Raw genomic sequence first — 17,584 nt, forward strand, 5'->3', positions numbered from 1 at the left:
GGTAAAAACACTTTTAGAGTTCTTTTGACTGTGCAGGAGAGCATCTCCGAGTGTTTGGGGACCAGCGGTGGGGCCGCCACGCACTAAACCTCCGCCTCCTTCCCCCCATCCCCCCCGCCACCCCCCAAGGTAGGTCCTTGTCTTTATCACATTATTCCTAAAGCTTGCGGATTTTTCCTCCTTTTCCAGCCCGCACGTTCCCACAGGGGGGGTGGGGGAGGAGGAGGGGGGAGAGGCGGGGCGGGAAGGTAGCCGGGTCCCTGCACCGCGCAGCTCTCATTCGCCGCGCTCCGACTCGGGCGAAGTTCTCGCGCAGCCAGCTGGCCGCGGCCGGGGCCGGTCCCGGCGGGCGGCGGCGGCGGGTGCTCGGAGCCGGGCGGGGCGGCGGCGGCGGCGGCGGCAGCGGCGGCGCGGGGACGCGCGCTGTCTCTTTAAGGGAGCTCGGTCTGGGGTGGCGCTTTCCTCCGCGAAGGCTCCTTTGATATTAATAGTGTTGGTGTCTTGAAACTGACGTAATGCGCGGAGACTGAGGTCCTGACAAGCGATAACATTTCTGATAAAGACCCGATCTCACTGCAATCTCAAGCGTCCTCTTTTTTGGTGCTGCTCGTTTCTTCAGATCCCGCGTCCTCTCGACCGCTCTCTCGCCTTCCTATTTTTTTTTTTTTAAACAAAAAACAACACCCCCCCTCCCCTCTCCCACCCGGCACCGGGCACATCCTTGCTCTATTTCCTTTCTCTTTCTCTCTCTCTCTTTTTATATAAAGGGGGGGGGAGGGAAGGGAAAGGGGGGGAGGCAGGAAAGACCTTTTTCTCCCCCCCCCCGCCAATAATCCAAGATCAACTCTGCAAACAACAGAAGACGGTTCATGGCTCTGGCCGCCGCGCCACCATCTTTCGGGCTGCCGAGGGTGTTCTTGACGATTAATCAACAGGTAAGGAGGGGAGGCCCGGGCGGGCCGCGGGGTCGGGGGCCGCGGGGGGCGCGGGGGACGAGGGAGTCCCTCGGCCGGGCCGGGGAGCCGCGACGCGAGTGCTGCGCCCGCGCGTGTGTGCGCAAAATGTGGGCGATCGCGAGCGGGGAGCCCTGGGAATTAAAAGTGACTTTCTTTGAGGGGGAAAAAAAAAAGCAGAGGGAGAGTGTGCAGAAAGCCAAGCGCAGGCTTCTCGGGTTTCACATGCATTTTCTTTCTTCCTTTTTTGCGCGTGTGATTTCTTTCTTTTCTTTCTTCCCTTCTGCTCTCTTAACCCCCCCCCCCCCCCTTTTGGTGGGTCTAAGGCATCTGAGTCTTAGAAACGAGCGACTTCAAACTGCAGTAGCCCCTGGAGTCAGGAGGGTCAAGTTCAGCCGCCGGGGAGGAGGAAAAACAAATCCCCATTTGCCAAAAAAAGAAGTTTCAGGCCGGTGCCCCCTCCCCCTCGCAGCCCCACTCCCCCTCGCTGTCTCTTTCTGGCTGATTTTAATTCTCTCCTACCGGGCGCAGCGGAGGAGCTGGGGGTGGTTGGACCCGAGGGGCCGCCGCCGCCGCCGCCGCTGCAAGTTTTCTGGGGCTCCTGACAAGAGGGGAGCAGACTAGGCACCAGCATGCAGAGTAGTAAGTTGGGCGAACTCGGGAGGGTCGGGAGGGTCTCAGAGAGGGGCCTTCGTGGGGTCCCCGAAGTGGGAAAACAGTACGGGACTGGCGTTGGCTTTGAAGAGTTTGCGAAGCCAGGCTTCAAACTTTTTTCCCTTAAAGGCCCAGCTGGGCTGGAGATGGAGGGTGTCGCATCCCCCGATGCACCCGCCTCTGCGCGGCTCAGGGCAGCCTGGCCGTGGGGTCTGTGCCCTGGCCGTGCCATGTGGCAGGCCTTGCAGCCAGGGCGCTTCCGCAGGGGCTGAGGAAGGGGCAGACTTCCTCTGCGGTGCGGGTGATGCGCCCTGTGTCGCGGGTCAGCGGACACTGGCCGGTGATTAAATGCCTGAGAGCGGTGGGACGTCCAGGCGGACAGGCGCTTCGCCTTCTGTCTAGTTCCTGTTTGGATTCTAGAGACGCATCTTTGAAAGGCCAAGGCAAACACCACTGTCCCTTCAAATAACTCCAGGATTATAGGACCCCATGAATAATTTGAGGGTGAGGCGGAGGTGGGAGCCCTTTGAAGTGCAAAGCTGTTTTTGTGGCTGGGAAAGCTTTTTTGTTAGTACCTGTGTGAGATGGTGGTGTTTCCCCTTTTCCCCAGGGAAGTCAGTAACTGTTTTATGGCCCTAAGACTCTAAAGCAATTTAAGTTACAGGGCGAGAGGGACTGGTGGGTTCCAGAGGGATCTTGGGCTTCTTAAATTTTAGGTCTTGCTTTACTTCCTCATATCTTTTTAGGCCTCAGAATTGATACTCTGAAAGCTTTTGAGTAAGAGCGATGGATCTTAATGATGAATCAAAATTATGATAGAATTTTCATCCTTATCCTCTTTTGGAAAAATCACGGCTAGAGTTTTAAGTGAGGTAAGTGAAGTGAGAAGTTCAGCGGAGAAGTTAAATCGCAGACAAGTTAGGCCGGTTCATTGCACTTTGTAGATGCATTGAACTTTTGTAAAGGCACCAGGTGAACAGGAAAGGGGCCCAGAGGGACAGTAAGTACAATGGGAAAATAGAGATAGGGCCTGAGACAAAATTACCAAGAAATGATAACTCTAGGCCTGGTGGTTGGCTTAAAATTTGATTGTTCAAGGCAAAAATAAAACAGGAACCTTCCAACCACGTTTTGGAGTCCTCTAGTTCTTAAGTTAAAACCTATGGATCTTGCTGGCATCATGTTACTTCCCTGCTGGTTTTAGGAAAAGTTGATCATTTAGAAAAGTCTGCCAGAGTTAGAAATGCGAGGGGCAGCAAAGGAAAGTTCTGCGGGCGGCCAGTTCTGACGTGGACAAAACGAGAATGAAAGTTTGTGAGCTCACTGCTGTAAAGTCTCTTACATGCTGCTCATTTGCTTAGACCACTTTCTCAGATATTCCATCGGTTAATGTGTAAAAGCAAACTCGCTCTAAAATGGTGTGGGCTTTTTCTCTTTCCCCAAGTATGCCAGGGTTGTGAATAAATACAGGGTTTGTATGGGAAGACGCAGCATTTCCTGTAAGTTGTGATGCTGACAGGACAGTCTGGAAATGATACCAACATTTGGAGGTTTTTTTTTCCCCCCACCTTTAAGTGAAAGTTTATTAATGACGTGCTTAATCTTAACAAGTTAAACATATCGTTCTTAGAACTTATCTCTCCTCAGATTTCATAACTTCCTTTTAAAGCTATCCCCTTGGATGAAAACATTCCTAGATTCAGTTAAATATTCAGGGCCACCAACGTGCTAACATTTGACGATTATTTCTGGATATTAGTGATGTGAAAATAAAACTCCTGAAGGGGAAACAGAGTTTAGTGCCAACATTACGACTTGATTTCTCTGAATGTGAGGCATCCCCAAGCTTTATTAATACTCTGTTGGTGAAGTATTATTTACCACCGGCGAGCTGATGTTTATGGCTTTCTGATGTATCTGTTATATGTTAGGGTATGTGTGTCAAGAATACTTTTCCACGCGTAGTAACTGCGTCTTACGCTCTCCAAATAAATGGTGGATCATAGCAAGTTTCTTACAAAAAAGTTAGACACTCCTTTGAATTTTAGGCGCTGTAAGGGTCTTTGCTGCTTTTTCGACATTTGTCCTTTGTCTCTTAAAGGTAACATTAAAAGAAGGAGAAAAAGTATCGTGTAGCTGGGAAGTCTAACTTGATTTTAGAGGCCAGCGTTTTGAAGAGAAATATTTTAAAGGGTTTTGTGAAATCTTATACATACTTGCTTAAAAGTAGGTTAGTATCCGTATTAGTGTGCTAGTCTTCAGTGAAGTACACATGGCCCTACCACATTTTCGGTATTATTTTTGCTTTTCTTTTAAGTCACGTACCACTCCTGAATTTACTCTGATTCCCACAGGGTAGGTCTCACTAACACACACAAGGAAATCTTCATTCATAAGGAAAACCTTCAAAGCGGGGAAACGAATGCATCTGTGGAAAAGCTGCTTTTTACGATTCTAGTATTTCAGTGATATTCCATTATTATTATTGTTCTTATTTTTGATGTGTGTGTGATGTGGACAGAGAGAGAGAGAGAGAGAGAGAGAGAGAAATACAGACCACAGTTTGCAATTAATGACCTGCACTTTTGTGTTAAATACCATAGGGTGTTAAGCTTTAATGAACTCTTGTCTTACCTTCTTTGTGGAAGTAAATGAACATTACTGAAAGTTTTCAGAGGGCTTGTAGCAAATTGTTTTTGAGCTGGAACTTGACTTTGAGTTTGCAGTTAGCACAGATATTGATAACCGGCCTCTAAATGTGTTTCATGATACATGTATGTAAGATTATTTTTTTCCTTTAGTATGCCTTTTGACAGCAAACAATAATATGACAACACTATGCTATTGTGTGTAAAACAAAACAGACGTTAAGAAAGTTAAGGACAGGTGTTTATAATTGATTTCAAGGGAAAATTATTATTTTTGTAATAAGTGATGCACTTAAAATAAAATGACTGGCACATTGAAACATATTCTTATTAAGATATTCTCCGGTGTGTAAAATGAAGCCATTCATTCAACAGGCTGACAACTTTCCACTTGGTATTTGCCTTTGCTTAATTTAGTTTCCGCAGGACAGCTAGTGTGGTAGTCTGCATCTGTTTTTGGCAGGCATAGAAAACTATAAACTCGGACAGTTCTGTCCCAAATATTGCAGCTCACCAGTTACAATCAATTTGATAAAACCAGGCAAGTTTTATGGACTTGCTTTCTGTTGTTCATCCTTGGTCAAGCTTTCAGGTAACAGAGCTCTCTTTCTCTTCCCTTTGGCTGGTTATAAGTACTAATACCCTTCAGAACTAATTCTGAGTCTTGTTTGCTCTTTTAGCTTCCTTATTTATTGTTTATTGAAATTTGAGGAAATTGATGATGGCATGTCTAGACTTGGTTTTACTTTGATTGTGTATCTGTGTGATAACTGTAGTCATCTTTTGATACCACCATACAGGAAGAAGCGAATTCTTTGTTACTATACCAGTTATAATTTATGGAATTGTAGGGTCCCCTTTAGGTAAAATGTGAAGAAATTCTTTATAGACTTTGTCAAGTAGAAACTTAGTCTGATTCTCTAACTTGTAATTGTGTATATAGAGAGGACAAACGCACTTTGCAATTTTTTGTGTTGAGAAAAACTGAGCAGACTTTTTTTTTTATTATTATCAAAATTATTTCTCTCCTAAAAGTTTTAACCAGTGGATTCAGATAAATATGCTGACATGCCAAGTAGTGTTTTATACACTGTTCAGGAGCAAACAGTGTTGTAGAGGGAATGACCATTTAAAAAAATTTATCCTCCAGTGTAAGTGGGTCTTAAGCCACTTGTTTATTTGTATAGGATATTCTATTAATTATTTGTGACCTTTATAAATAATGTCTGTCATGTTGCTGTTATGGTCACCTTTAGAGTTTCCCTATCACTCAGTGGTTCTCAGATCGTTGGTCTTTGATTTGGTTCTCTGATGGGGATAATAATGTAGAACTTGGTTTAGAAAGAGGGCTTTGGGCTTAAAGGGAACCTCTTTGCTGAATTTGCTGAAGGATCTACGGATGAAAATTATAAGAATTATTAAGAAGCCTGCCTGGTTACTGCAGCTATAGTAGCTGTTATAGTAGCAATGTCTATTTTTCTGTCATGAAACTTTTTCCTTCCCTAAGAGCACAAATCCAAGTAGCGAAAACGAAGATGAAATTAGCTATATACTTCAAATTTGAAGCATCAGTGGAAATCATTTCTGATCCAAAGCTTTGATTGACATACAAATACCATCAAAACACCCCAAAGAAAGACATGAAGGATATACTTTTCGTTCCTAAGTATGTTTCATTAAAAATAAGAAAGAAAACTTTTAATTTTTAAAATGTTTCTAGCTCTTTAAAAACCTGCAGTAAATACTTTACAAGTGGCTAGACACCTTCCCTGGTGGTTTAGTTTATACAAGCAGGAAACTTTCTCTCCTACTCTTTCTCTCTCTCTTTCTTGTTTTCTTTAAACCAACTGACGTAATGCCAAACTTTGCTTTAAAAGAACAGACAGAAGTAATTGGTAGCTTTTAACTTTTAATAATGTTCTGGATTGGTTTTAGTGGCCAAAATGCCATTTAAAAAAAAAAAAAAGTTCAAGTAAGAACGGGCTTGTGGCCTGAGGAAGAAAGGCTCTGTTGATGCAGTTATTTTTATTCTGTTTTTCAATCTGTTATTAAAAATCTTTCCTGCTGAGCCCTGCTGGATTTCTCCAATTGCTCTCTGTGATGGCTGGTGCATTTCAGGTTACCGTAACTTAAACAGTTTTTGGGTTTTGGGGAGACTGGATATTTGTGTTGCGTTCTTTCTTTCTTATTTGGAAAAAAAATCGTTTTTTGTCTCATTGGAGATGAATTAATTAAGATTATCAATGGCAACAGGTCAGTGAATATGTTTATATAAAGAATGCTACACCTGTTAGCAAGAGTCTGAAATGTGGAAGTATAATTGTGACATTAATCATTTTTACGTGCAGAGGAAGGAAAATAGATGAAACTTTACAAAAATTTATTTTTAGATTGAAAGCGTTAATTTTAAGGGTCAGTTTGTTTCTCCGGGTGGTTCTTTTTCCCTCACGATTTTAGATGATGATTTTTAACCCTATTATCACACAGTGTTTCTAGATTCCTTTCTTTTCTTTTTTTTTAAATAGTCATTTTCTCCCTTCCTGGTCTTGCACAGGCAAACAGAATTTTCTCCAGTGAGGACATATCTTGGTGATGTTGGTTGACATCAGGGCAACTTCAGAAGCTGGCAAGTAGGAGTATCTTTTCAGAGGGGGAAAGATTTGTGCCCGTTTTTCCTCCCTTCGCCCCAGAATGGGGCCCTCACCCCATTTTGGGGGCCAGAACTGACTACCGACGTTTCTGGTAGTAGTTGTCCGTGAGGTTTCAATCTTATGGCTACTTGTCTTGGACTTTGCTTTTAACCCCAAATTTGTTCTGAGGGTTTTTTTTTTTCCTTTTACACAGAGTGTATTTTAGAAATAATATATACGGAAAATTGGGTACCATGTTGATATCTTGAAAATGTCTTTCAAAGCATTTTTACTTATCATAAAAAGCATTCCTCATATTCAGGGAGATGGAAGTGTTTTGTGCATAGAAATCTGATGGTTTGGGTTTACCTTATGTATTTCTCAGTATTTCTTGTGAGAACTGCAGACTTCAGTTCAAATCAGAGGCATTCTGTCTTTACTAATCACTCCTTTACATAAGGATTTGTCAGGAAAAACTTGAGGAACTTAAGCTATAAGTTGTTCACATCAGCATAGCGAGTGTCTTAGAGTGAGTCTTGATTTATTTTATTTTTCTACAAAGTTTTCAAGCATAAATTTCAAGTGATGGGTCTCTCCGTCATTACGTTTGTATTTAATGTATGTTGATTTATTACTGCAAAACTGAGAGAACAGTAATAAAGTTTGGCAAGAAGAGGAAAAAAAGGCAGAGGGAGGTGTTTAGGACTGCAGTCTTTTCATATCAGCAGTTTGTTTACTGTTCAGTGATGGGGAGGGGTTGGAGAGGCTTTGTGGAAGATGATACAAAAAAAAAAAAAATCCATCAGCTGCGCATATGATCCCCTCCCCTAAGGTTTACTTAAACAATATGTTTCGGTTTTGCCTCAAACCATTCCGCACCACTTCTGCTCCAAGAATCCACCACTATCTTGGTTGCTGAGTGATTTAAGGATGACACTTTCTGTTGTACAATGAACTGCAGTATTGTTTGAACAAAGGTAACATATTTTGATTTGTGTGATTTTTTTGGTAATTAGTAGTAAGGCATCTGCAGTATGAAAGGAAATCTAGCAGTGTGAATGCCTGAAAATGCTTGACGTATCCACGGTCTGTTTAAATTTCTGCTGGTAAATGTGCATGCTATTGGAGGTGTGTTTTATGTATGTTGAGTATGTGGGTTGAGAAGACATAGATACACCTTGATGGTGGAATCCACTTTGCTAAACAATTAACTCTATGCTTCAAAACATGGATCTTTTAAGGAGCTACGTGACCTACTTTATAAAGTCTCGAAGTTTGTAAAGAGTATGGAATTTAAACCTCATGAAGCCAGCATTGTCATAATACTTACACCCACAGCATTATCATAATACTTACTAAGAAATTTTGAAAATGGCAAAAAAAAACCCTATAAATCAAATGCCACCTTTCAGTATATTTTAAGAAATGCTTCTGCAGATTATTTTCCTAAAGTCCCAAATTTCTGTAGAGAGGAGCAGTTAAGTGACAGTGCTGTTTCTGAATGTATCTTTTTATGGGGAAGCGCTTTAGAGTTTACAGTTCTATCATCTTAAAACGTTATGTAGAAATAATATGGAACATGTAAAGACTTCGTACTATGATCCAGTGTGTTTTTCCCTAGGGTGATGGATTCTCTGCGTCACCCAAATGTGATGCTGTTTGCCAGGCTTGTAATACTGGTTTTGAGGGTTGCTGTGTGTCCTTCTTCATCGGACAACACAATACAACAACTTTGGTATCTAGGTAATTGACACAGACAAAATTGTTTCTGGAATATGTTCTACTAAATAGTTTAAAGTAAGTCAGAAGTTAACTTATATATTTCATTTATTTAACACTTGAATAAACAAATGAGTCACTGTCAGCTCTTTAAGCCTTCTATAATAGATAGTGTTAGAGGGAAATATGCAAGTGTCTGTAGTTACTTTCTGTCTCTTTTTTTCCTTTATTTGATAGGAGCACGGTTCTCTTATTTGCATGTATAATTGCTTGATGTGTTAATTACTTGTATTCATGATAGTGAGTAGAATAGTATTATAAAGAATAATACATATATTCATAATATCTAATGTATATGTTCCAAGCTTTAAAAAGTATTAATATTATATTATTAAATTGAATATTATAATAACCAAGAATGAACCCAGTATAGGGTGACAGATACACCACAACTGCTATTTAGACAATAAATATATTTTAGCCATAGGGGAAAAAAAAGAGATAAAAATAGATTCTGCTTCAGAGCTTTTTCACTTGTAGAATTTGGACAGAATTGGTGAAACTTACAAATCAACAAACAGTTTTACTCTAACATGTGTTTCTTGATTAGATTCTACATTATGGCTTTCAGTGAATTCTTGTGAATCACTATTTCAGTTTCTCCTTATAGAAGCATGTATTATATCTGAGACCAGATACATCTATAAATAGTGCACGTATATATGCAGAAGTTAGTTTGTGGAATCTGATTTCTCTATTACATGATACACTTCATGTGCAAAGGGATCAAGCCTTACTAATCTGTTTCAGCTTTATTTTTTCTCTGAGCTATGCACAAGTGCAGCATATGAATTTGTGACTTCATAGTAACTTAGCGCATACATGTACATGCACATATCCCATTCTCACTCATATAGAATGTTTCTGCATTACAGACACCGAATGGAATTTTAACATATTACATATTTTTTTTGAAATGACTTTAGCCTTTGTAATATCCATTTTAATGACTTAATGCATCCCAACACCTATTTGCGGGTTAATTTAATTACAATTTTGGTTCTGAAATGAAAGCAAGATTTGGCAAAACAAATTAAAACTGACTTCTTCTTGTGACTTCTCTGTGATGTCATTATCCACACATCTTTAGTCCTGAAAGATGTAGAAATACATCAGACTGTTTTTTCTCTCAATACTGTTAAGTAGCTCCGAACATATAAAAGTTTCTAAAAGAGATTTGGCATTTGTTTCTGCTTTACTTTTTGATGCCATTAAAAATTTTTGAGAAGTCTATCTAGCCTGCTTTAATTTTTTAAAATACCATTCAACTGATGGAAGTTAAGACTGGTCATATATATGTATTTTTAATCAAGACCCACGCTATTAAATTTTCTCAATACCTGTTAGTCTGATTGTTGAATGAGTAATCATTCTTTTATCAGTTATTTCTAGATGTACCTTTGAGGTCGTTTAAAATCATGTAATTTTTCTATATTTGGCTGCTGAAATTTTATGTTAATAAATTGATGTAAATTATATATTATAAAACACACGTGATTATGTTTAATACTATCTTTAACTTATTGTTGGAAGTTTTTCTTTTTGAAGATGATTGCACGTGTTGCTCCTCAGTTTTGCAAACTTAGGTACGTTGTAGAAGCTAACTTTGGGTACAAGTGGCCAGTGGAAGTGATTACACATTTAAGTAACGAGGAATATGAAGCCTCATTTTCTGTAATTTATAAGCAGATAGTAAGAGATGTTTCTCTTTTGCGTTTAGAACGAATGTGCATTGCATTCATTGGATGTAAGATGTGGTAAATTACTTTAAGAAACTGGCTGACATCTAAACCTCAATTACAGTAAACTGTTTATTTTACTCCCTGTCCCACCAGTGTTTATTCTACTTTTAAATGTCCCGTTCTTAAGACAATTTATGTTGTTGAAAGAGTGCCCTGATTATTTACATTTTACTTTTTCTTTGTGCTTTGATAAGCTTTAAGTAAGAAAGCTGTCACTCTAGATTTTAGGCCAACAGTAAAAATCATAAAGTACACATTTTACGTGTAAGTGTCTGTGCATGGTCTTGGATGTTCACTTTGTCAAACATTTAACTCTTTAGTGTTCCCTGTGTTCGTGTGCACTGTGTACACACCTGTCTTGAACTTTTTACTCCCAGAATAGTTCAGGATATATCATTGTTAACTTTTAATTGTGTGTATACATACTCATCTCACTCATTCCATGTATCACTGGCAATAATAAAAATTAAAAGTGGGACCATGATGATTAGAAATGGAAAGTGGAAAGGGGAGATATTAGTGTAAACAGGTTTTGTTTTCCCCATTTTCGGTTCCTATTTAAAAAGACTTCTGTATATATGTATGTGAACAGAACGGGGGCTTGAATCCTGTACGAGCCATTATAACATAAGGAACCATTGCTGTCTGCAGCTTTACTTACTTACGTATTTTTGACATAGAAACCTCTGACCTCTTTGCCTGTGGTACTTGGGAATTCTAGATAAACCACACTGGGGTCACCCTCATCAGTTCCGGCTTTGCGTGACACAAAGCATCCTTGAGCCTCTGCCGCGCTACTGTGCTGTTTCCCTTCAGCAGTGGAAGCCCTCTAAGTTAATTTGGCATTTGAAAGCAGCACTAGAATTTCCCCTTTCTGAAAATCTTCTGGATGGTTTTCAGAGGAGTAAGCAGATCACGGGCAGTGTGATGTTGTTCATCTCAGGATGCTAAAGAAAATTATGCTGAGAGCAAGCATGTTTCCTTTAAATTATTCTGTCATGCTTTATTACCATTTTTTCCTCCTCTTTGGGATCTAGTATTTCAGGTTTTGGAGGAATAAGGAGTTCTCCTTCAGTGGAAAAATGTGGCAACTATAGGATTTTACCTCCATTTCTTTATCATATTTATGTTTTTTTAGGTGGGGGAAATGGCGTAAGAGGAGAAGAATTATATACTGTAAAGTAGTAATTTGATTTTATCGTTTGCTCCTGAGCAGGGCTTTGCCATTCCGTTTCTGTGGGGAAACGCGTCCAATGAAATTAAATAAAGTTGTGGTATAATTTTGCAACAATTGTAAGCACCAACTGTGACATATTTCTGGCAAAAAGATTAAGACAATTTTAGTTACTCAGTGCTTCCACCAAACTCTGTATTCCAAGTTTATAAATATGAATTTGATCGTTTGATCATGGATGATGCTTGAAATGAATGTATCTTGATTCAGGGAAGAGAGTCCTTAAATTATTCTCACCATCAGTACACGATAGATTTGCCCGAAATAGAACGCCAGGCATCGTGTTACCAGCCCTTTGAGATCTTTAATAAAGAATTTAATTGTTTATGGTAGCTAATATTCAATAACATCACACACAGACTGCTTCACATATCTGTGCCTTGAGCTGTGGTGCAGTTCAATAAATGAGTGTATTTCCATCAAGACTGGGGGAGTAAGGAACCCTAGAATAGTAGCCATCCACTAAGCATGTTTCTGAGTTTCAGTCTTTGTAACTGATTTTTAGGAGCTACGGCATAAATAAAAAAAATAGGTAGAAATATTCAGAGTGATCACCTTTTATAAAAGTTAGTTCGGTCTTTCATGTCTAGGAAAATATAGCAGTGAATGTTTGCTTTTTGTATGTTTTGTCTCCAAGCAGAGGAAACTGACAGTTTTATGTTTTAAGTGCCGAAAGTTGTTCTTGGCTAAGCAGTCCCTGAGTTAATCACTGAGATGTTAACTTGATTTTTTTTGTCTTTAAAAAGTTTTCAAATTTTAAAATGAAATGTGCTTCCATTATTTCCAAATTGATCCTGTGTTCTGGGTTGGTTTTTAGAGAAATGTTTTCCAAATTCTCTTGGATTGCTTGAAGTCCATTGATTTTGAAATATTTAGTTTAGTTTTGCTTTGTTTTTAAGGTTTTCAGAAAGGAGAGGAAATACTTCATCTTTTTAGGTTTTCTTATTATAGAAGCCTTGTTACTTCCCATAAAATGCAAATTAATTTTGCACTCATTTTGTATTTGTGTGTGCGTATGTGTGTGTGTGAGTTTTTTAGAAACTCATTTTGATGCATCAGAAATTGTGAGATCAGTGATTCAAAGCTCTCCTGCCACACCTTTCTGTGACAAGATATTTTGGTCATTTCTAAGGAGTCACTATGGAGAAATTCTTCCTGTGTCATTTGCACACTGATTTCTACTTGAAAAGAGTGGTGTTTGAAAATCACATATTTATTCTTTGAGGTTTATTGCAGAAATTATGAACGGTGTCAAATAACATGACATTTGTTATTTCTCATTTGCGTCGTAGGCAATTTGTATCTAAAAATTTGAAGAAAAAAGATAAAATATTTTAACGAGTTTTGTAATCAGCATCAGATAGTCATATGGAATTTCCCAAAATTAGCAAGAAAATATGAAATATTGTAAGTGCACAGGGTTAAAATTAAACTGCATATATAGTGAAGACTAACCTGATACATTTTGCTGTAAAAAAATGTTTTAGCATAGAGAAAAATTTCTCTGGTTTCGCCTGTATTTTATTTTATTTTTTGCGGTCTTCTTTGCTTAAAATGATTGGCATCCTTAAATTATAGTTTTGTATAAAACAAATAAAGCTGCTACTATAAAGAAGCAACAGTTCTGCACATTTGTCTTAAAAGACTATTTTAAAATATTTTCACTTGGAACAAGTGCATCAGGCCCTGAAGAAATAAAAACTAAATTTCCGACTAATATCCCTAACACATCACCCAGCTATTCACCGAAAGAGGAATTGACTCTGAGAAAGCACCTTATTTCCGTTCCCTGTGCGGTATATTTAACAGTATTTTGGTGTCTCCACTGGTAGAAATGTGGACATTTAAACCAACCACCTTCTTGTTTGGTTCTGATGATGTCAGGCGAACATTTTGCCAAAACTTTTGGTCTGGTATAATCAAACCCTGTTGTGGAAACACGCTAACTTGATGATTTCAAATCATGTTTAATGTGTCATTTCAAATGGATACATTTAAAAAATTTACCTGTTTGGAATATAATGGAAGAGCCTGGACAGTGTTTTTCGATTTAATTCAAAGCTTCTAGCCACAGATCAAGAAGGCAAAAATTCCACAGATATTTCTTCTTTTCCAAATGTAGGAGAAAGTCAGGTTTATTTGTATAAACATCTTTGTAGCAATAGCTGGTCAACTTTATTTTGACAAAGATGATCATATAAAAATAGGAGCAAACTTTCTGAGCCCGACAATAGGTGTGCATTTTAATTCATTAGGTTACATTGATAAAAGCATGGACAAAAGGAAACTAAGAATAAATTTCATCTCCTATGTGAGGTTCATTGTACAGTGAACTGCTTGGTCTCTGAGAGAATTTCCTTAGTTCTGTGCTGGTGCTCTGAAACCTGCCTCCTTTTCCTTTACTGATGGGCACATTTCATCGCATGCACGAGTGTATAACATTCTGCTTCCCACATCCATGTGGACATGTGGCTCTCCATTTTGAGAGTGTCTGAACAGTTTTTTGCTGTGGAAAAGCAGACTCTGGCCAATGAAACACTTCTTTCCTCCTTGGCTGAATGTTCCTCAAATGCTCATCTTACATCTACTGCTCAAGGTTAAATTTTGTTTCTTTGTTTTTCTTTAATTCAGGTATTGTTCAGAATGACCAAAAGTCCTCTTTTGTTTTGAGTGACAGAAGGGACATGCTCTTTAGCCATTCTTGCAGAATTATCTTATTTTACAAAGGAGAAAACTGATGATTAAGTGAATTTTCCATGATCACACAGCTAGGGAGACAAAGGATGGAACAAGGCTGTGGTCACCAGCCTCGTTCACACATAAAATACTAGACAATTTTGATATTTGTTGAGGAAATCTCCCTAATACTTGAAATTCATGAATCTTTATTTATCTTTTTGTAGATGGATAGGAGAATAGAATTAGAATACCACTTATTTAGTATCCATCGGGAAATTGTTGACGACATAATAAATCAGTTGGTATATTCCATGTTATTTCTCTATCAATACCTTATGAAGATATGGGAATCATATATTTAGTCTGGAAATTACTCTGGAAAGTTAAAATGTTACTGCAGAAAATCTAGGCTTCGAACACCTGAGCAGTAGTTGCCTCCTTGGATTCACTTACATAAAATCTAGTTGATACGGAAGAACTGGTTATGAAATGATTGCTAAAGGAACTTAAGTTTGTATTACTATTCTCCCTTTTGCTGAAAATACCTCCAACATTTATCTCTTTTGAGACCAATTTTTTTTTTTTTAAAAAAAGCAGTCCAATTGAATTAAGGATTTTTTTTAATCTTCCAAGAAATTGGACTTTTCTTTACTCATAACACCCGTAAGCCCCTTGGCAGGTTGAAAACTATAAACAGCATCTGTGAGATTAGGCCTGAAATGTGCAATAAGTTATTTAAAAACGTGGTTGAGAAACCGTTCGTGGCATTTTCATAGACTCTTCAGCATTTATAAAAACAAATTAACAAAAGAATAATGAAAGAGCCTCATTTGTTTTAAATGCTTTTCTTATTAATCCTGTCTTTTGAATGACAAATTTCAGCCTATGTGTAGTGAAAATGTAAATTTAATTCATTTTTTTTTAGCATTTCTTTAATATTCCATTTTTATCCATGACCCCGCTGTACAATATGGATGCAATGAACATTTCTTTATTGGTCGTAGTTAAGCTAATTTTCATCCTTTAATTTGTTGCATTGGGAAAACAGGAAAAATAAAATCTGTCTTCTTACACATCTGAGGTATTTTACTTAAATTTCTTGTTTCATTTTATCTTTCAGTCTTAATAGCTATGTTGTATAATCTAAAGTGTTAAGGCAACTCCATCAGAGGAGTTGATGACTTAAAACCCCCAATACCCCAATTCCATTTCTGTTTTAACGAATTGTGGTGAATGCCACGCAGAAAGGTATTGGATCCAAGACGTCTCCCAAACTCTTTGAAAAGACAGCTTCAGAAGTGACTTTGGAAAGCAGGAGGAGTGTGTCGGCCTCTGGAAATGGTCGGGTTTGGTCCAGGGTCTGTATTTGAGCCCACGTGTTGCAAGCTGAAGATACCTGTTGGTCTGGATTCTATTTGTCTGGGTTTTCCTCTGTTTGTTTTCTAGCCAGAGGGCAGACTTGTCTTTTTTTCCCCCTTTAAATATGATTGTTTTGTGTCTTTAATGTTTCTTTCAGATGAAAACCCTTTTTAAATAGTGTGGATAGTTATTGTCGTACAATAAAATAGTTTGCTTGTTTAAAATTATTACATTCAATCAGTTAGGAATGATCAATTAAATCAGAGAGTAATGGAATGATCTTTAACATTAAAAAACAATTTACTTAAAATGGATTAAGGAACCATTTGAACTATTACGCTGATCATCTCACATAAAGTCTCCTGGTTAGTGAGCATACTATAAGGAGAAAGGCTGAAAATTTCCATTATTATTACGTAAATATCTAGGATTTTTTTCCCTTCCTCTTTCTTTGGCTTATCTCTTTATACAGTTGATTTTTTTTAAAATTTTTTTTTACCCTGACTATAAATTACAGCTTAACATCTAATGTATACATGATCGAACCATAGAAAACACTGTCAGGGCCTATCTCGTTCAGGTTTCTCTTAACGATTTTCTTAATATTACTTTGGAATCTATTTTTCTACTTGATTCTCTCCCTATATTCCAAGTATCTCTCTTTCTCCTTGACTGTAGGAGACTGGAACCTTCTCCTACTGTACACTTGGCATTGCAGATCAAAATAAATTTAAAGTGGCTCTTACTCTAGGCTTTGTTTATCAGAAAGTACTTTTTTGTTGGCTTTTAAAACAGATCAAATCCAGATAAGGTTTAAATAGGATGAGTTTTTGTATTTCATTTTTTCTTTCCATTCATTAAAGGATTTGCTTTCCTGATAAATCAGTATACATTTAATTTTATTGTATTCCCCCAAATCAAAACTACCTTCCCTGAATAGATTCACTTACTTTTGGTAAATACATTCTCAGACATTCTTTACATGGTTTTATGCTTGTTCTCATGGCACGTATTTGTGAATAAAGACTCTCCTGGATGTTTTACAGAAGATAGTTAAATGACATTTATCTTCTGCTCATTTGGATTGTAATCCAATTGCAGTTGTTTATGGAGTGTTCTTGGAATCCAGGAGCAGTTCAGTTGCAATTGTGTAGCTAATATATGGTTACTGAAGCCAAGAGATAGGTTATGGTTTAAGCACTGGATTGATTTTAGGTAATAGTCCTCAAATAGTGAGTATAGTTCCCTTGGCAGTTTAGAAAATACAAGGTAAAACAAAACAAAAGGCTACTTTTTACTTGTTTCCAGATGGATGTCATCTTGTACTTGGCATGGCACAGAGTCAAAATGTTGTTCTTTGAGATTTATTAATTAGAATGTGTCTAAGCCAGATACAGAATCCGGTCTCCTTTTTCAGATAAAAGGTAAGCCTACTCAGATATAAAAATAACTTTAGAGTGGGGAAAATATGGAAAGCCTGAATCTGGGGTTCTTTTCAGGTACATCTCTATTTCTCACCTAAGTGAACTCTGCCAAGACTCCTGTTTGTCGACACTGCTGTATTGAGGACACCAGTGGCCTCGTGGCCGCCAAGCCCAATGGTCTTTCCATCTGACTGCATCTCTTAAATGAACTGGATGCTGCCAACCATTCTCTTGAGTATCTCTCCTCGCTTGGCTTCTGGGGCACTGCATCCCTGCCACACTTGTTCTTGTCCATCCTTGACTTTTCTCTTAATCTCTGCAGTTTTCCTTGAGGATTATATGCTGTCACCTGTGGCTCTGAATGAAATCACTCCATCTCTAGATCTATGCTGGTTTCTGAGTTCTGGTATCAGTGGCCTTCAAATGCATAGGTACTTGTTTATATACCTGTTTATGTTCAGTAGCTTGGCATGTGGGATCCT

General features: G+C 38.4%; 1 protein-coding gene across 3 annotated transcripts in view; it reads left to right on the top strand.

The window, feature by feature from the left end:
• Window positions 1–476: 476 nt before the first annotated feature.
• TRPS1 (transcriptional repressor GATA binding 1) overlaps window positions 477–17,584 on the top strand; it is a 240,287-nt gene continuing 223,179 nt past the window's right edge. For 2 of the 3 annotated variants that reach the window (XM_031439517.2, XM_031439519.2), the window contains exon 1: window positions 477–935. Coding sequence is in view for 1 of the 3 variants with exons in the window: in XM_010988443.3 (XP_010986745.1) it covers window positions 1,586–1,595 (10 nt within the window). In the remaining 2 variants the exon portion in view is untranslated. Of the gene's footprint in view, window positions 936–1,302; window positions 1,596–17,584 lie in introns of those variants that run through there. The other variant, XM_010988443.3, reaches the window with a different exon arrangement.

The sequence above is a fragment of the Camelus dromedarius genome, chromosome 20 (genome assembly GCF_036321535.1).
Source record: "Camelus dromedarius isolate mCamDro1 chromosome 20, mCamDro1.pat, whole genome shotgun sequence".
In the NCBI taxonomy this organism is placed as follows: Eukaryota; Metazoa; Chordata; class Mammalia; order Artiodactyla; family Camelidae; genus Camelus; species Camelus dromedarius.